At 43.3% G+C, this 19,959-nt stretch overlaps 1 protein-coding gene, 1 long non-coding RNA gene and 1 pseudogene across 10 annotated transcripts in view; 1 reads left to right on the top strand and 2 right to left on the bottom strand.

Annotated features, from left to right (window-relative positions):
* Positions 1–19,959, bottom strand: part of Per3 (period circadian regulator 3) — a 51,425-nt gene that overhangs the window by 8,738 nt on the left and 22,728 nt on the right. For 7 of the 9 annotated variants that reach the window (XM_038334133.2, XM_038334132.2, XM_038334130.2 and 4 more), the window contains 6 exons: positions 12,496–12,628; positions 11,896–12,017; positions 5,357–5,587; positions 3,816–4,501; positions 1,245–1,347; positions 84–264 (listed from right to left, as the gene is read on the bottom strand). In XM_038334133.2, coding sequence (XP_038190061.1) covers positions 84–264; positions 1,245–1,347; positions 3,816–4,501; positions 5,357–5,587; positions 11,896–12,017; positions 12,496–12,628 — 1,456 coding nt within the window. Of the gene's footprint in view, positions 1–83; positions 278–1,244; positions 1,348–3,815; positions 4,502–5,356; positions 5,588–11,895; positions 12,018–12,495; positions 12,629–19,959 lie in introns of those variants that run through there. The other 2 variants (XM_038334131.2, XM_038334136.2) reach the window with 2 other exon arrangements.
* Positions 1,476–3,132, top strand: LOC119816298 (annotated as a pseudogene).
* Positions 7,430–8,936, bottom strand: LOC119817005. The gene is made up of 2 exons (XR_005285868.1): positions 8,143–8,936; positions 7,430–7,947 (listed from the first exon to the last, which is right to left on the bottom strand). It is a non-coding gene; the product is annotated as an uncharacterized LOC119817005 (long non-coding RNA).

The raw sequence follows: 19,959 nt of genomic DNA, 5'->3' as shown, positions 1-19,959 counted from the left end.
AATAAATGGTAATATAAATTTTGTTGAGTTACAGATATAAACCATGCAAACATACAGCTGCACTTTCGGAGGTGCTCTCTTACCTCTCAGGCACCTGGTATGTCATGAGAACATGCTCTGGCGTTCGTTCTATCATTCTCCAGATAGACTCTTCGGCCACCCTGGGCAAGGCTTCATTTCTCTGTCTATTCTGGGACCTCTGTCCGTTTTCAGAAATTCCAGAAGAGTCACTGCTACTGAAGTGTACACGGCTGGTACTGCTTCCTATCAAAGATCAGCAAAGTGGAAAACAGCTGTCAGAAGTTGATTTGTCAAAGATTTCAAACTCTAGCAACTACCTAGCCATTCCAGCAGTGGCAGTTTCTACAGACATTAACCAGACACAAATGATCTAACTATTTCAAATAGCTCACAGCATTACAGGCCCAGACCAGAAACAGCCCAATAACCATTTGTATGATGTAATCCTCTAGAGCAGCAGAAAGGAACAGACTACCAATACATACAACAAGGGTGAATCTCAACAGCATTATTCTGAGACTCTGAACACAAAAAGCCCTCACACTGTCTTATCTGAGTTGTGTGGAACTATATAAACTGAAGGGCAGTAAGCACACCATCAGAATGCCAGGACAGAGGACCAGTGCAGGGTGGACTGTCGGTCTGAATATAAAACACCTTCACAGGCACACACGTGAGGACTTGGTCCCCAGCTTGTGGTTCCGTTCTAGAAAGTGATGAAACCTTTGGGACAGAGTGTATGAGGTGGATCACTCTGTGTGTGTGTGTGTAAGAGAATTATGAAGGTTGTAACATGGCCTCACTCCAGGTCTGAGCTCTGTGTTTTGTGTCAGCTGTGCCTGGGTCCCTCCACCTCAGACCAAGATGCTCTTGCCTCCATTCCTTCCCTGCCACGATAGACTGGACCCTCCAAACCATGAGCGAAAACAAATCCTCCTGTAAATCGCCTCAGACAGACGATTACAGTAATAAGAAAAGTCACCAACACAGACTATAAACATCTACAGAAGAACTTTCTAGAGCAGCAGGAATATTCTAAGTGGTGATTATAACAGTTATACCAATGCTAATTTTGTCAAATATAAGCATGCCCCCAAAAAAACCTACAAAAAGAAGGGTTGGGAACCCCAAACTTTTCGTATTTATTCACTGGTGTCTAAGCCAAAAGGCCTTGGACAAGTGATCTGGGAATAGTGTGAAAGCTGTTTTTCCTGGTCCACTACCTGAGGCTGCTGCAGACAGAGACTCCTGGTGCACTGATGGTGTGGCCAGGTCACCGGCGGCACGATGACTGCTCCTGCTGCCATCGTTCCCTGTGACACAGTGCTGGAAGGGAGGACACAAAGGCATCTGGTGTACAGAGAGAACCAATTCCCCCAGAGTTGTCCTTTGACCTCCACATGCACGCTGTGGTACATCAGTACCCACCCCAACCCTCACCAAAAGTAAATAAAATGTACTTAAAGAATGTGTTATGTATAGGTGACCAAGTGTCTGCAGGTGTCTGCAAAGACCCGACAAGGACTGTGGAACCTTTGGAGCTAGAGTTACAGGAGACAGGTGATATGTGTGCTGGGGGCTACTCTGGCCCCCATGGCAGCACTGCAAGCATGCTTAGCCACTGGACCACTTATCTAGTGCTGAGCTGCGGTCTTATTCCCTAGGCCCCCAAGCTTTATTCACTCAGGCTCTCAGAAGTGAGTGTAGGGAGGGAGATGGCTCATCAGTTAAGAGCCCTTGATGTTCTTACAGAGGACCCGCAAGGCAGCTCACATCTTCTTTAACTCCAGCTCTAGGGGACCCACCCAGCTGCCTCTTCTGAGGGCATTGCATGCACCTACTGCATACAACATTCAGGTTGCTAAAATACTTAGCTTTGAGTCTACACCTAAATGCAGGAATGACAGACTCTGAAGAGTAAACTGATAAATATATCTGTAAATGCTTTTTAAAGTAGAGTTTACAAAGTTAAAAGAAATTTACCTAAAATTTTTCAGTTTTGAAAACGACATGTATAAGCATGGAAGGATAAGCTGCCTGCTTTCTGATGATGCCAGACAGTGGCTCCACCGCATCCACACACTCCTGCTTTATGTGTACATACAGAAAAGCATGAATCCTGCATCTCCAAAGAGGAGGCATTAATATTTTAAGAGCCAGAGGAACAGGATGTCTGCTGTGAGACTGCGCCTACTAAAAAATGTCAGGGAAGCCGGGCAGTGGTGATGCACGCCTTCAATCCCAGCACTCAGGAGGCAGAGGCAGGCGGATCTCTTTGAGTTCGAGGCCAGCTTGGTCTACAAAAGCTAGTTCCAGGATAGTCTCCAAAGCTACGCAGAGAAACCCTGTCTTGAAAAACAAAACAAAAACAAACAAAATGTCAGTGAAGCTATATCCATAAAGTCTCAATGATATGGCTGCCTAAACAAGACCTGAAGAAGAACAACACCAACAGACGAGTCAACATGAAAGGAGGAAAAGCCACAGGGCCCCAGCCCTAGACAAAGAGCCACACAGAACTACAGCGCCCAGAACGGGAGAAATAGTCTTTCCCAGGAAGAGTCTTCCAATTAGTTACCCAGTACCAAGTAGTAAGGCCTGAAATCATAAATATAAAGGTAACACTATATAGACTGAGCATGTTGAATTTACATATTTAGGAATATGTATATATATAGTATTTAAATATTTAAGAATGCACATATTTTGTATTTATATATTTAGGGGTACATATACACACCCCTATTAACAACAACAACAACAACAGCAATAATAAAAGGCCAAAACTGGGTCCAGTGCGGGGGACACGGCGAGCAATAGGACTAAAAAGAAGCGGGAGAATCTGGGCGTCGCTCAGGAGACTGATGGCCTAGAGGAGAAGCTGTCTCAGTGTTGGAAGGACCTGGAGGCTGTGACCTCCCGGCTCTACAGGGCAGAACTGAATCCTGAGGACAGGAAGTCTCTGGAGAAGGAGAAAACCACCCTCATGAGCAAAGCCTCAAGTATGAGAAGGAGCTAAAGCTGCTTCGCCAAGAGAATCGGAAGAACATGTTACTCTCGGTGGCCATCTTCATCCTCCTTGCCCTACTCTATACCCACTGGACTATGTGAGTCAGCCATCCTCAGCCATACAGTTTCCCCTTCCACTCCCTACCAGGGACCAAGCAACCTTTCAAGCACAAGACGGAGGTGGGGGCCTTTCCCCCTCTGGTTGCCCAGTGGCTGTAGCAGAAGGGCATGGTACTGTCGCATCCTCCTGCTCAGTAGAGGGGCAATAAAGAGCCCCATGCTTAAAAATAACTAACTAAATAACTAACTAAATAAATAAAAGGCCAAAATTTTGAGGAGAGAAAGGGGGATCTGAAGGGAAGCAAATGGGAGAATGATACAGTTCTATTTTGACTAAAAAATTTAAAAGTATGAATTCTAAATTCATATCCTGTCATATGGCTTATTCCCCTTACTTGACCACAACACCGGCTTTAATTTGTAAGGAATGAACATGTTAAGTTTAATACCTGGATATCAAATTTTAGAAAGGTAGAGGAAACCTAGCACACATAAAAAATTTGAAAAACATAATTTGTGAAAACCATCCGCAAGCATCAAGAACAGATGACTCCTTCATTTGTTCCACAAGTGGACAGGGACCCACTTCTTGCTTACACTGAGCAGGGCTTAGTTCAGCTGTGAGGCGGGTCATCCCCTAGTGACTAGGCTACCAGTGCTGAGCCTCGGACTTGGTTAAAGGGTCCAGATTTCTCACTCACTCAGGTACTGACGGCACCACTTACACACTCAACTTCTGGGCCAGCAGCTCTTCTCACTGGATCTGGAGATTCAGATGGCGCAGGCGTTTCTTCCTGGAGTAAATTTAACTGTAAAGGCGAACTGCTCCTTGAACTAATAAATGGATGCTCTTCACCGTGTGTCTCCCAGCTGTCCTCCATTCTCCCGTGGCTGTGGTCTGAAGAAGTTGGTTCCAGGTGTGGAGCCATTGCTGGTATTAAGGGTGTCATTTGAGAAGAGCCTGCAGCCCCCAGGAATGCATATGGGGAGAGTGATGCTGACCATAGAGGGAAGACTGGGGGGCTGGGCAGGAAGACGGTCATGAACGTGTCCAAGTAAGCTGAGGGGAAAGCTGAAACAGGTTGCGGGCCAGCGGACAGAGGTGAGCACTCAGCTGCAGCTGCCCAGCCTGCAGAGCCCCCTACTCCCAGAGAGGCAACATCTTCGAGAGGAAAAGACAAAAGGAGACAGGGGTCCTGGTTGGGAGCTACCAGGCCTGATGGGAAAGCTAGGCGGGAGGCGTGGGGAGAGGAGACAACAGAAGGGCTCCAGGGCTGAACACTGGGAAGGAGTCCTCTGTCATGGGAACAGAAGTCAGCACCGGAGCTGCTGGTGTCCAAAGGCACTGGCAACTTCTTCCGTCTGTGCTTCCGCCTCCCACTTCCAGCACATCTGGTCTGCTTAGGGGAGCCTGATGAAGTGATAAAGAAGCCTTTAATCATGGGAGGCAGAGAAAGGTGGATCTCTGTGAGTTCGAGGCCAGCCTGGTCCATAAGAGCTAGTTCCAGGATAGACTGCAAAGCTATAGAGAAACTTTGTCTCAAAAAAAAAAAAAAAAAAAAAAAAAAAAAAAAAAGAAAAAAAAAGAAAAGGAGGAGGCATGTCACAGAAAAGTAACAACCAAGAGAGAGAGAGAGAGTTGCAGGTGATTTTAAACACTTTCCAATGAATGAAGTATTTGCCGATAGTAACTATTCTAAAAATAACAAAACACTGTTCTAACTCAACAAAAATTCTAGGTAAAAACTAGTACACTAAAATAAATCAATTCCAGCACCTTAGTAGGTTTCTTATAAAACTGTTCTCAGGTCCAGACTCAAATAAGGTCGTAGGCAAACTGTGGAATAAGCGATTGTAGCATCTTGGTATCTTTTGGAACCAACCAGTAGTTATCCCTGGTACAGCTGGCCCTGCACTGCCACAGGTGCCAAACCTGCAGGTCTGGCCAACTACATACAGAAAATATTCAGAAAAAATGATCATGTATAAAGGTCTCTATTATCCCTCCAATGATAATAATATACCATAATAATGGAATATTAAGTGTTAAATAAAAGATAAGTTAAAGGACATAGAAGATGTGAGCAGGTCATGCAAAATATTATGGCTTTTGATATGTAGTAGGCCTTGAATGTCTGTGATTTTGGGTGTGTGTCAGGTAGTACTTCCTGGAAGCAATCTCCCACTGAAACAGTAGTACAGTTCAACCTGCATATAGTCTATAATAATCCAACAACGAGAGGGCTATGTTCTAAAATGTAGCTACCTTGAACACAGGAGTACTTATCATTGCTTTTGCTCTTTTTCTGCAGATAGCAACTGTAGGGTGAGGTCAGGATCCTTTCCCGGAACCCATCAACATAGCTCTGTTCTTCCTTCTGCGTGTGTGCGGAGAGGACAGCAGTTGTGAGCCCCACGTGCTCAAATTCTTCCGCAGTCAGGGCAGATGGCTGTGTTCTCAGGGTCCAGGGTTTACATGCTAAGGCAACACCCTCTGCTGAGATCAAAGAAAACAGATTTAATAATTAATAGCAATTATTTATTTTTTATTTTGAATTATTTATTTTTTTATTTTGTAGTTGCCTTTCAATAAATTTCCACAAACATAATTGTTGGAATATAAAAATATCAGTACAGTACAGAAATTCCTCTTGTCTTTCTTTCAGTTTCATGTATGATTATAATAATATACAGACATTTATTTAGATCTTGCTATTATAAACATTTTCCATGTCCTTACATTTTTTGATTTTTGATCAAAATTATTAATTTAGAAACAGCTTGGAACTTACTACATAACCTACCTGACCTGAATTTGTGACCCTCATGAACACAGGGATTACAAGTGTGTGCCAGCACAGTTAGCCTTTGAATTTTTCCTACTTGTTTCTTTGAGACGAAGCCTCTCTATGGAGCCCTTGCTGTCCTGGAACTTGCTATACAGACCAGGCTGTTCTTGAACTCACAGAGAACCACCTACCTCTGCTTCCCGAGTGCTGGGATTAAATGCATGTGCCACCATCCTTGGCTCAACTGGTTATTTAAATAGGCAACATATTCACATAATTCAAACACCGAGTTTTAAAAATAAATTTAGTAAATTCTTCCTGTCACTTTTATTACCTACCCAGCTTTTTTTAATTCTCCCACAGAAAATCATTCTTTTCTCTGCCCTTTAACTTTCTTTATGCATAGAGAAATAAACATGAACACAGAGGCTCATCTGCCCACTGACTTTTCTCCAAAAACACTAGCCTACAGTTCACCCCACTTCCTATTCCTTGGGGAATTTAACAGTACACAGCCATCTCGTACTCTACATGCAGTGAAGCATTCACATCATTCACAAGTACACCTACATGCACCTGTACACGGATTCTTCACATGTGCACCTGCATGCATCTGCACACGGATTCTTCACATGTGCACTTGCATGCATCTGCACATGATTCTTCACATGTGCACCTGTACACAGATTCTGAGTTGTTTCAAGAAGAGATCATGGTGGGTGCTGTGGTTGGCTTCCCAATACCCTTCCCACCTCTCAAGGCTGTGCCACCTCCAGAAATGGGCTCTGACTTATTTTGAATCAACTTAACTGCTGTGGCCAGCAGTGGAGCAGGGTCTAGACTGACTTTCTTGCCTTAAATAATGAAAACAATGGACAAAATATATGAAATAAACAGTTTCAGGGCCCTGAGCCTCAGATGGAGTCTAGTAAACTCCCTATGAGGTGAGGTTAGACCTTCCAGGAGAAGAGAAAAGCAGACAGCTACATAGAGAGGACCCTAGAGAGACAGACAGCCCCAGGACCTAGAGGAAGGTTTTCCTTGAGTCCTGGGTTGGGAAGGGACTTTCAGAGACGAGATGACAGCTCAAGCTTAAAGAACACTGCTTTTATCAGCCAGGCCAGAAAACCTCACTTCAGTCAGCAAGATGGCTCAGCAGGTAAAGGTGCTTGTCATGTAAGCCTGGTGACTTGAATTTGATCCCAGGAATCCATGTAAAAGGAAAGAAACTGATGCTCTGGCTTCCACACACACAAAATGATGCAGGAGCATAAATGCATGCACATATACACATTTGAAAAAGCAAAAAAGAAAGTCCTGGCTTTTTGTGGCTATGACTGAAGAATTCAGTAGCAGGGATGATCAGGTCCGCAGTGCTCAGAGCCGGTGCTGCCTTGGCAAATTTTAAATATGAGTCTGAAAGAACCAGTCTGTTTCCAGGAAAATCAATTGGGTCTCAAAATAAAGCCCCAAATGTTTAAGAACACAAAACACTGTGACTCATTTAACAGTAACTGGCATCCAATAAGAAACCACCAATCACACAGGTGTAGTGGTGCACACCTTTATTCCCAGCACTCAGGAGGCAGAAGGAGGAGGATCTCTGAATTTGAGTTCCAGGACAGCCAGAACTATACAGAGAAACCCCGTCACAAACTCCACCCCATCTCCCCAAAAAGATGGCTTCTCTATCAGCATTCAGAGTTGTCTGTTCTGCTGCTGCCTGTAAATTTTAGTATGTTGTCTTCTCAGGAGTATTTATTTCAGAATAATTTCAAAGTCCATTTCAGACTTTTTCTTTGACCCATGATTATTTAAAACATGTTATTTAGTTTCTAAATTCTTGGACTTTAAGTTGTACTGATTTTTAATGTAATTCACCCTAACAGAAAGCACATCTTTACATATCAGCAATCCTACATCAGAGACTTACATTTCAGCACAACGCATCTTATGTCAGCACACCTCCGAATGTGAGCTCTACAGTATCTGCTAAAGACTACCCAGGCCAAGATGGCCAACACTGTAGCTCAGTCCAGCCACTTCCTCTACACATTTAAAAAAGTACCTTTATGCCGGGCGGTGGTGGCGCGCGCCTTTAATCCCAGCACTCGGGAGGCAGAGGCAGGTGGATCTCTGTGAGTTCGAGACCAGCCTGGTCTACAAGAGCTAGTTCCAGGACAGGCTCCAAAGCCACAGAGAAACCCTGTCTCGAAAAACCAAAAAAAAAAAAAAAAAAAAAAAAAAAAAAAAAAAAAAGTACCTTTATTATTTTAATTCTGCACACCTATATATGCCTTCTATCTCACACTCTATCTTAATTAGTCCCTGGTACTGTAATGGCAATAACGGTTGGAGAACAATTTGATGACCCACTTCCCACTCACAGGCAACTGACGCAGGGAAGTTACTTAGTTATTGCACATAAATACCAAAGGTCGCAAGGAATGCCCTGTGATCGCGGTCATCAGACAGGAGCTCACTCCAGGGCAAGGGTTACACCTAGATACTAAGCTTCCCAGAAAGCAAAGAGACATGAAGATTCAAATGCAGTCAAGTTGGCGAGATCAGTCATTACTAACACGATTCCTCCAGATGGCCTTCTGAGATGTAGGGTGTACGAGCAGAGTGTGCTTCGATTAGCTGAAGAAAGTTCTATCAGAGCTGAGGTAGGCCTTTGGGATAGCAGCAAATACACAGTTTTTTGGGGTACTTTTGGTGTGGGGAGGTGTTTGTTGTTTTTGTGGGTACAGTCCATCACAGTGGGGTGACAAGGCAGCAGTACTGTGAGGTAGCTGGGCTGTGCCCTCAAATCATGAACCCAAAGCACCCCATTTCCCTGAGGTTGTGGCAGTCGGGAATTCTGTCACTGTGATAAGAAAAGTATCCAACACAGCTTCCAAGAATGAAGCACAGAGAACTGCCACAGCGACTATTCAATGCACATTAGCCAATGTGCCACAGAAGGTTAGCAAAGGTAAGCTAGACACAAGCCCAAAACTTAAGTGTCACCATGTCACCTGTCAAGTCATTATGAAAAACCAGAAAGTCAAAAGGACAGGAGGTAAAGTACCTTTAACAAATGGTGCTGGTATTGTTGGCATGCAGAAGGATGCAAATAGATCCATATCTATTACCCTGCACAAAACTCAAGTCCAAGTAGATAAAAGACCTCAACATAAATCAAGATATATTGAACCTGACAGAGGAGAAAGTGGGAAATAGCTTTGAACACACTGGTACCAGAGACAGCTCCTTGAATAGGACACCAGTAGCACAGGCATTAAGACTGACAATTAATAGATAGGACCTCATGAAACTGAAAAGTTTTGTAAGGCAAAGTACACCATCAACAGGACAAAATGGCAGCCTACAGGATGGGAAAAGATCTTTACCAATCCCCACATCAGACAGATAGCTGATTTCCAAGATATATAAGAAAAAATCAAGAAACTAGATATTAAAAAACAAAATAATCCAGTTTTAAAAATGGGGTAAAGATGTAAACAGAGAATTCTTGACAGAAGAGTCTCAAATGACTGAGAATCACTTAAATAAGTGTTCAACATCCTTAGTAATCAGGGAAATACAAATCAAAATGACTCTAAGATTCCATTGTACACTTGTCAGAATGGCTAAGATCAAAAACAAAAGTGACAGCTCATGCTGGCAAGGATGTGGAGCAAGGGGAACACTCCTCCATTGCTGACAGGAGTGCAAACTTGTACAGCCACTTTGGAAATCAATGTGGCAGAAAATTGAGAAACAATATACCACAAGACCCAGCTAGAGTTTGAAGAGATGGCTCATGCGGCTCAAGAGATGCCTCAGTGATTAAGAGTACTGCCTGAGTTCAATTCCCAGCATTCACACTGCAGCTCACAACGGTCTATAATGGAATCTGATACCATCTTCTGGTGTGCAGACATATATGTAAATAAAATAAGCAAATAAATACATCCTTTCCTTTTTTTTTAATTCCTGGAACTTGCTCTGTAGACCAGGCTGGCATTAAACTCACAGGGATCCTCCTGTCTCTGCCTCCCAAGTGCTGGGATTAAAGGCGTGTGTCACTACTACCCTGCAAATAAATAAATCTTTCAAAAAGAGAAAGAAAAGACCCAGCTATACCACTCTTGGGCATATACCCAAAGGATGCTCAAGCATACCAGAAGTTCATAGCAGCATTATTCATAATAGCCAGAACCTGGAAACAACCTAGATGTCCCTCAACCAAGAAATGGATAAAGAAAATATGGTACATTTTCACAATGGAGTATCACTAGCTGTTAAAAACAGTGACATCATGAAATTTGCAGGCAAATAGATAAAACTAGAAAAAAAATCATCCTGAGGTTAACCCAGACCCAGAAAGATAAACTTGGTGTGTACTCACTCCTAAGTGTATACTAGATATACAATAAAGGATAACAATGCTACAACTCAGACCCAGAGAGACTAGGTAACAGGGATGTCCAGATCTCCCTGGGAAGGAGAAATAGAAAAGATTTTGTGAGTGGACTCTGGGCAGGTGGGAATGGGAACATGAAGGATCAGGTTTGAGGAGGGGATGGTGGAGGAGAGAGTACTGAAAGACACTGCTGGAAAGGGAGGGCATTTTGGGGTCAGGAAAAACAACCTGGTGCAAGAGAATCTCCCAGGAATCTACAAGGATAAACCCTGCGAAGATTCCAAGCTATGAGGGATACCTTGTGTGAACTGGCCATCTCCTGTGACCAGGCAAGACTTCAAGTGGAGGATTGGGACAGTAACCCAATCACATACATTGTGGAATATTCCTCTACACTGTGTGAAGATGTGTCACTGTGATTGGTTTAATAAAAAGCTAAACAGCCAAGAGGTAGGCAGGAGGTATAGGTGGAACTTCTGGACAGAGAGGTAGAGGGAGAAGAAGAAAGGCGGGGTGACCAGCCAGATACAGAGAAAACAGGATAGGCAACATGGAGATGAGGTAATGAATGTGTGGAAGGAAGTAGATTAAAAAATATGGGTTAAGTTATAAGAGTTAGTTACAAACAAGACTAAGTTATAGGCTGAGCTTTTATAATTAGCAATAAATGTGTTGGCTTTTTTTTTTTTTTTTTTTTTTTTTTTTTTTTTTTTTTTTTTTTTTTTTTTTTGTGAGCTGGTGGCCCAAAGAAAAATCGGACTTGTATAGTCAGATTATAACCTTTGACCTACAGTCTGTTCTGCCTATGGGAAACACTGGAGTAAGGGGACCTAGAGATTAAGGAAATGGCCAGTGACTGGTCAGCCTAAACCCCATGCCAGGAGAGCAAGTCCACCCTGACACTGCCTGGAACACAAGGACCCAGAGACCTACAATAGAACCATATGCTACTGGAGAAAAAAAGCCAACATAATGAGCCTGATGATATTCTGTTATACTTGTAGATAAATGACTAGCCTAATGGTCATCAGAGAGGCTTCACCCAGCAACTGATGGAATCAGAAGTATACCCACAGTCAAACATTAGGTGGAGCTCAGGAGATCCTACAGAAGAGAGGGAGGAAGAATTGTAGGAGTCAAAGCAGTCAAGGATATCACAAGAAAATCCACAGAATCAACTAACCTGGCCAGGGGCTTAGTGAGAATGAACTGACCATCAGGGAGCCAGCATGGGACTAACCTAAGTGCTCTGTCTATATGTTACAGTCCTCCTGTGGAACTCCTAACAGTGGGAACAGGAGCTGCCTCCGACTTTTACAGGATTTTGGGACCCTACTCCTCATACTAGGTCATTCTTCTCAGCCTACTACATGGGGAGGTGCTTAGTTTCACTGCAACTGTGTAAGCCATGTTTGGTTGATATCCATGAGGCCTGCCCTTTCCTGAAAGAAATGAAGGAGGAGTAGATTGGGGGGTGGGGAAAGAGGAGATATGGGGGGGAGGGACTGGGAGGAGAGGAGGTAGGGGAAACCTTGGCCGGAATGTAAAATAAAGACAGACAAACAGTAAACAATGCAGTCATCTACTGTGAGGACACTCCTGCACCTCGCAGTGCTGTGCTGCAATCCGCATTGTGGTTCTCCTTGGCTTCTTCTGAGGATGAAGACGTGTTTGTGCAGGATATGCACTTTCTTTTCAAGGCCGGGAGACTGTAGCTTGTCAGGTACCTACAACAACAGGATTGGGCTGTTTCTGTATTGGCTCCAGCAAGCTTTTCCCACTTCTGTGCTTTGCTTCCATGACTGAGGCCTGGGGGACTTTGTCCTTCCTTCTGGGATGAAGTAAGCCCTGATCATCCCAGCCTGTGTCAGTGACTTACAGCATCTCTTTCACTACGTTCTTTAACTGGTCTTGACATCCCACACCATTTAATCCTGACCAGCTTGCGCATTCACTATACCACCACTCTGTCACAGAGATGCAGCTTCTTATTTTCTGCGTCCTCCACTAAGGTCAATAAATTGTGAACTGTATGTAACAGGCACCCACTCCATGGCTAACAGAGGACTCGGCACCACTGTCCCCAGCAGCTCTAAGAGCTCCTCATGCATCTACTGATCCTTTCACTTGTGGTATGAGGTCAACACACACATCTCTGAAGATGCGATGCGGTTCCAGTGAGCTAGGCTCACAGGCATTTCTCACCTGATGACACTGTCGATACAGCTCATCTGCTGGTAGGATGAGCTGCGCTGTTCTCGCCTCGGGTCATCACAAGAGCCAGTATCCATGCTTTTATTTCTCAGTGTCTGAGAGGAAGAAAAGTCCTTCTGCTCATCTGAAAGAAAATGAAAGCATATGCAATAAAATATTTATCATGTATCAAGGAAATAGTAAGCTCATACATGTACAAACCGTTATGCAGTCATTAACCATGAGCTCAGATCTAAATGCACTGACACGGAAATATCAGTCAAGTGAGTAAGGCACAAAAGCAAGCTACACAGAATGACTGCACCAGTATTTTTAAAACAGAATGGAGTATGTATGTCAGGCAAGGACTACCAAAGCGACTATCAGATGAAAGGCTGGTGGGGAAAGCCCAATGCCAAGCCAACACTACTTATTACAACTGGCTAAGACAGCTAATGCTGTGTGTCACCCCGCCTTGCACAGCTCCTGTCTACTGAACACCTGCAGAGTGGCTCTGTGGACACGGAGACTGGAATAACTGGATATCACACATATCTCCCGTGTTGCAAGGTAAAGCACACAGCACTGCGCCTGTTTTTGTGCTACATGCTAGCCACTACCACAGGAAGCACTTGAAATAGGCCACTACAACCAAGGAATAATAAAAGAATACTGCATTGTTTGAATTTAAACTGAAATGATCAAGTGTGGCTAATGGCACAGGTGTGGAGAGAAGGGGGAATGCCTCTAGGCTTGAGGACTAGGGAACCTGAAACTCCTGAAGCCAGAAGAGCGAGCCAGTAAAGAAGATGGAAAGGCTGAGAGGAAACCCTACAAAATGGTGCTATGGGAAAGAGAATGGCACCGAGGTCAAGAGTGACTGATTATGTCATACTGTTGACGGATTTGTGGCATTTGCTACTGCTGCTCTTAGGAGCTGACCTGGAGTGCCCTAACTTAACACAGCTTTATGGAAAAACGACTTCTTGGGTAGCCTCATTCCAACTCTACAGAAGCAGTATGGAACACTGGCATGCCCCTCCCTGAAGCTTCCACTAACATTCACACAGCAACATTCCACTGATGTTCACACGACATAATAAAACCATGAAATTCACAGTGGAGGTGTGCTCTACTGGGATGAGGACTTTGCTTGAATTTTTCTGGGTTATCGCTAAATGTAACTTTTATTTCAGGATCTGGTCCAGGATCTCAATGAATCTGGTGGTCATATCTTAATTCTATTGTAACTTGGTCCCTTGGTCTTCACTTATTCCTCATTTTCAGTACAGACGCGTGGTTATTTCATTTGGTGGGTTATAAAACAACATTGTCATGATGAATTTTGTTACTTAATTGACCCAGTCTGAGCTACTCATAGCTCTTCCAAGCTCTGTCCTGTGCCCCTTCTGTTGTCTTTTTGTCTCTCTGGTCCTGGTTCTCTTTGTTGGAAAAAATACACCCAGAAACCAGGATTTTGGTGTTAAGTGTGTCTATGCTTGTAAGTACTCTAAATGGTCAGAACTGATACACAAGTCTGTATATTAACCCGTATCTATCTGTCTGCCACCCTTCCAGCTGAAAGCCCAAGTTCTTCCACACGCTTCTACTGCCAGTCCAGGACAATTTATTCTACAATTCCTCCTTTGATTACTTGAAACTTTTACAATAGTGAGAAATCTTGTTATCATTATCTACAATGTTTGCATAAATTTGTTTAACCTTAGTATACAAAGTAGCTTCAGGATTCTTCTGGTGATTAAGCCCACCAACCTGGATATGGTGTTTATGTACAGTAATGTTTTGTATTTGGCATCTAGTTAAAATATATTATTTCTTCTCTAAAGATACTTAACCTACCTCCTTGAGTATGTTTATGCCACCCATGTTTAGCAGATTTATTTGCACACAGCCCGAGTTCTCCTTACATTCTGGAGTGGGACGAACTACCCAGCTTCCCTCTGTAGTCAGCTCCTCTCCCGTCAGTCTCAGTGTGTACCCCATCACTGGTGGCTGGTTTTGCTGTGGTTTCGGTTGTATTAAGAGAACAGGAGATGGCTATCTTAGGCAAGGCTCAACCACTAACCCCATGGCTTCAGTTACCCATAGTTACGTCTAAGCTAAAAAACACCCAAGTGGTAAGATGCAGGTTCGCTCTTCCTGTTGTGGACTGTGCACTACTCTACAGTGGACCAACCTCACTGCTCTGCTCCATCCCACAGAAGACCTAAGTCGTGTCTGTATCCGGTATGTCCACATGGTCTATGGTACCCATCCTACCATGCTGAGCCCAGTGATTCAGCATCATCATTAACAACCAACTCTTCCTGAGCTCTGTAAGGTCAATAGTATGTCACAATGCCTGTTTATTCACCATCCTTCATCTAATTTCCATGGTGCACAGGGTTCACTTCCAATTATTACATTATTTCAAAGACAAAGGCTGACAGCAGCACATTCTCCAACCCCCGCCACCTTGCCATGTTGTTGTCATGTCTTACTTGTAAATTGTAAGTGCAGAACACTATTTTAGTTATTTTTCAAATAAATTAAAAATAAAACTTATTTTTCTTTTATTCCTTGTCCAGTATTTTTATTCCTTAGTGTAGATAAGTTTGGTTTTATCATATTTCTTCAGTTGTAAGAAATTCCTGGGGCTAGAGAAATTGACTCAGTGGTTAAGAGTCAGTTAAGGGATCCAGCACCTCTAGCCCTCCAACCTCCATAGTCTATAGTGCCCTCACTCATGCAAGCACACAGGTGTGCATCTCTCTCTCTCTCTCTCTCTCTCACACACACACACACACACACACACACAGAGAGAGAGAGAGACAGAGAGAGAGAGAGAGAGAGAGAGAGAGAGAGAGAGAGAGAGAGAGAAAATAAATTGTTAAAAAATAAGAAATTCCTTGACATTTCTGGTAGAAAAGTGTGCTGTCAAATTCTCGGACGTTTGAGAAACCTACTTCTGAAGGATTCTGTACCACGTACAAAACTCTGTGTTGACAGTTTTTTCTTTCAAGATGCAGTTTACGGTCTTCCTCTTTAAATGATTTCTGGAGAAATGCACGGCTATGCCTTGTCTATGGTCACCTGTTTCCTGCTGCCTTCACGATGTACTCTTTGGTTTTATTTTCAGCAGCTTGAACAGGAATGATTTTTATTTTTTAAAAAACTGATATTCTTTGAATCTGCAGACTCTTGACTGTTAGATCTTCAAATATTTCTTTTAGGATTCCAATCAATCCCGTATTAGGTATACTGATGCAACCCCTGAACTGGCTCCACTGTTTCCATTGCAGTCTGTGGAATCTATGTGATATCCAAAGCAATCTATGCTGGAGCTTACCGATTCTTCTGTGTGCTGATAACTGTTTGTCATGTCTGATTTGCTGAAACCTTTTGTTCTCCAGAGTATACAAACATCAATGTTAGTCTCTTCTGACTTGGATCATATGAACATTTTTATGTCACAGAGACACATCAGTAGGAAAATGGGCAGCAGGATATACACTGTATCTCCGGCATTTCTAACATTTCATCAGTTCCTTCTCAGAGCTGGCTGCTCATGGCCCATTTTGCCCACTAGCCCAGCAATGCACCATTCACAATTATCCTACTTGTCAAGTATTTCCACTGCAGTGTGTTTGTGTATTCCTTTAGTGACCACTTTGTTTCTTGTCTTTCCATAAACTTCATTTCTTATTAAAACTGTCAAAGACAGCAGAGATGGAGCAGCCATATCCCTGTAAAGGCCTGGGCTTGGATTAATGCAACCTTAGGCTGGGCTTGCAGTCTGTTTTGACTATGGTTTTCTGAATGACTACTTCCAAAGTCCTCTAGCCAGACTCTGTGCTTCAAGTGGTGGCTGTTTTGAGAGTGTCTTGAATACCTGCTCCATTTTCAGCTCTTGCTCCCCCTTTGCATTTATCTTGGTGACAATTTCTCCCTTGTAACTTCCCTGATTCAGTAAGCCAGTGTACTTACTGAGTCAGCCAGTCAGCAGCAGTCCAGTGTTTGCTTTGTCCATCCGTGAAACAACTGTTTCACAAGCCTGAGCCTTTCCTTGGATTTCAGAACTGCTAGCGGCTACTTCAGTACTCCAACGGGGATAGTACAGAAAGGTTGTAGATTTGCTGTCTTTTTCACTCTAAGTGTGGATGGACTGATGCTCTTTCTTCATTCCTGAGCAGAAAACGGAAGCACTTGCATATCCCTTTATGAATGGGGTTAGTGACCTTATAAAACAGCTGGAGGTTGATGTAGTGGCATGCATCCAGTCCTAGCATGTTGGAGGATGTTAGAGAAGGACTGTTTTACCTCAGGAATTTGAGATAACTGAATGATGAGCTCCACCTCAAAGCCACGGGGGTGACAATGGAGGGATGAGCTCTGCCTCAAAGCCATGGGGTGAGAATAAAAGAATGAGCTAAGACTCTTTTTGTTGTTTTTGTTCTTCTGTCATGTAGGGAGAGGTTTTTCTTTTCCTTGAAGGTTGTGGGGTATTCAAGCTCATTCTTGGAAGCAGTCAGGGCTCACACTGAACACTGTATTTTCCATACCTTGACCCTAGACACCTTACCTGTCCACACTGTGAGAAATAAATGCCTTCTTGTTTGAAAATTACAACATCAGAAAAACAAAACAAAACAAAGCAAAGCCCTGTGAGGAAGAGAAGGTCTCATTTTGCAGCCCGGGCTGGCCTGGAACTTAACAACTTAACAACAATCTAGCAGCCTCTGCCTTCTGATTGTAGGAGGTATATGCTATTACCCTGGAGAGCTCAGAAATTTTGACATAATATTACACAGAGCCCAAAGTAGCAGTAACATGTGCTCAGTAGTCTGAGATGCTTTGGGGTGTGGCAGTGTTACTTATGTGTGCACGTGAGTATAGATCAAACGTCAATTTTGGTATCTTCTGTAATTCTCCACTTTAGTTTTTAAGATCAGGTCTCTCACCGAATCAGGAGCTGCGCTGGGTAGATTGGCTGGCTAGTGGGTCCCTGGGATCTGACTGTCTCCACACCTTAGCACTGGAGCTGCCAGCATGCATGGCCATGCCTGGCCTTTACATGAGTCCTGCGGATCTGAACTAGTACTCACACTTGTGCAGCCAGGACTTTACCCACTGACCCACCTTCCTAGTCTGCTGCCTTAAAAGTCCCGACAGATCCTCAACAACCCAGCTACTGTTACTACTGGTCTTAGAAAATAAATGTCACCCATGTTATGTAAGCTTACAATTGACAATGATAAATACTATTATAAAATTTACACAATCAACATTCATGATTTCTAAAACTGTATTAAACTTCAAGGAGAAAAACAAAAGAACAATCAATGTGGGCTGGAGAGATGGCTCAGAGGTTAAGAGCCTGCTCTTCCAAAGGTCCTGAGTTCAATTCCCTGCAACCACATGGTGGCTCACAACCATCTGTAATGGGGGTCTGTTGCCCTCTTCTGGCCTGAAGACGTACACACAGACAGAATATTGTATACATAATAAATAAATAAATATTTAAAAAAACAATCAATGTGTAAAATGAGAAACAGGGAAGTAAATAAGTCACTGCACACAGGCCGGCAGTGTGGTTCAACGGAAGAGTGTTTGCCTAGCAAGACCCTAGGTTCCATCCCCACAATCCAATCTAATCTCCAAATACAGATTTTTTTCGTCTGCTAGGTAACTAGGGAGCTTTCCAACATAATACCACTGAATATAATCAGCTGATCCAATACTTTTGGAGTGAGCCTTACCTCACACTCAAGAAAAGCTCAAAGGTCAAATTTTCCACTCAGTCTAGATTATTCTTCATTTATTTGAAGTGACAGAAAAGGATTATTTTAATATTCTTTATTATCTGTATTAAAAATTATTTTCTTTCGGGTTTGGATAGCTTAGAAAGGAAAGAAACTGAGTATCTGATGGTGTGGTGGTTTGAAAGAAAATCGTCCCCAAAGAGAACGGCATGGTTAGGAAGTATGGCCTAGCTGGAGGAAGTGTGTCACTGTGGGGGCAGGTTTTGAGGTCTCTGCTCAAGCTTCCCTCAAGCTTGAGTTGAGTCCCTGACAGTTCAAATGACTCTTAGCACCTCTGTCTTCCATGCTTCTACTAGGATGGCCCATTAAGCAGAGCTTAAAGCATTCCACTGCTTTACAAACCCAAGTCCAAAGTCCAGATTCCTCCAAACAAATACATGGTCAGACCTATCACAATATTCCACTCCTGGTACCAACTTCTGTCTTGGGTTTCCTGTTGCTGTAATGAGACACCATAAACCTTTAATTGGGGTGGCTTGCTTACAGTTTCAGAGGTTCAGTTCATTATCACCATGGTGGGGAGCATGGTGGTGTGCAGGTAGGCGTGGTGTTAGAGCTGAGAGTGCTACATCTTGCAACAGGAAGTCAAGCTGAGCAGGGTAAATTACAAAATGAAAATTTTGAGGAGAAAAAGAACACTGGGAAGTGGAGTAGAGCTAAATCCTGTGTTCAAGGAGATAAACAGATTAAGAAATGGAATAAAGGAGTGGTAACCTCAGGGCGAGATCTCAGCTAGCTGAGTTTCTAACTTGTAAAAAAAAAAAAAAAAAAAAAAAAAACCTAAATAAAAGTTTAGAGATGGGAGGGCACACCTTTAATTCCAGCACTCAGAAGGCAGAGACTGGCAGATCTCTGAGTTTGAGGCCAGCTTGTTCTACAGAGCAATTTCAGGACAGCCAAGCTAAGGCAGTGAAAGCCAGAAAGTCGGTGAAGATTTAATTGAATCAGGAGGCCATGTTCCCATTCCAGCAAGCAACAGAACTTGGCAGCTTTGGTCACATGCTTTTGTGTTTAGAGTTAAGGATAGAAGAAAGGAGTTATGGAATAAAGTTGCTGAAGCCAGGCATGTGTCAGGGGTATCCCTGAATGGAGGCCTAGTACAGAGGCGTTTCATGAAGCTGTCAAGTTGAAGCCTGGGCTGCCTTGGAGAACCCAAGATGGTAGAGATGCCAGAGTCATAGGATACCTGCCGAGCAGAGTTGTGTATCCAAATGTTTTTCTCTGTCTAGCCTGGTCCCGCTGGACTAGTTTCTCTCCTTCCCATCAGTCCCAGCAGCTGCTTATGAAATAATCACTCAGAGGCTAATATTAAGTATAATTGCTTGGCTGACAGCTCAGGCTTATAACTGGCTAGCTCTCTTTTATAAATTAACTCATTTCTATTAATCCATGTATCGCCATGTGGCTGTGGTATTACCTCTGTTCTGGTATCTTTCTCCTTAGGCTGCTGCTGATATCTCTCTTCTTGGCAGCTGGCTCACATTCCTCCCAATCCTGCCCTTCTTCTCCTGTATATATGTTTGGATTTCCCGCTTAGTTATATTCTATCCTGCCTTACGCCAAAGCAGCTTCTCTATTAACCAATGGTAATAAAACTTATTCACAGCATACAGAGGGGTATCCCACATCCTCTCCTCTTTTCTGTCTTTGTAGA

This window comes from Arvicola amphibius, chromosome 6, assembly GCF_903992535.2.
Source record: "Arvicola amphibius chromosome 6, mArvAmp1.2, whole genome shotgun sequence".
NCBI classification, from domain to species: domain Eukaryota; kingdom Metazoa; phylum Chordata; class Mammalia; order Rodentia; family Cricetidae; genus Arvicola; species Arvicola amphibius.
Note: the sequence above shows the minus strand (reverse complement) of the source record. Positions and strands in the feature narration are given on the sequence as shown.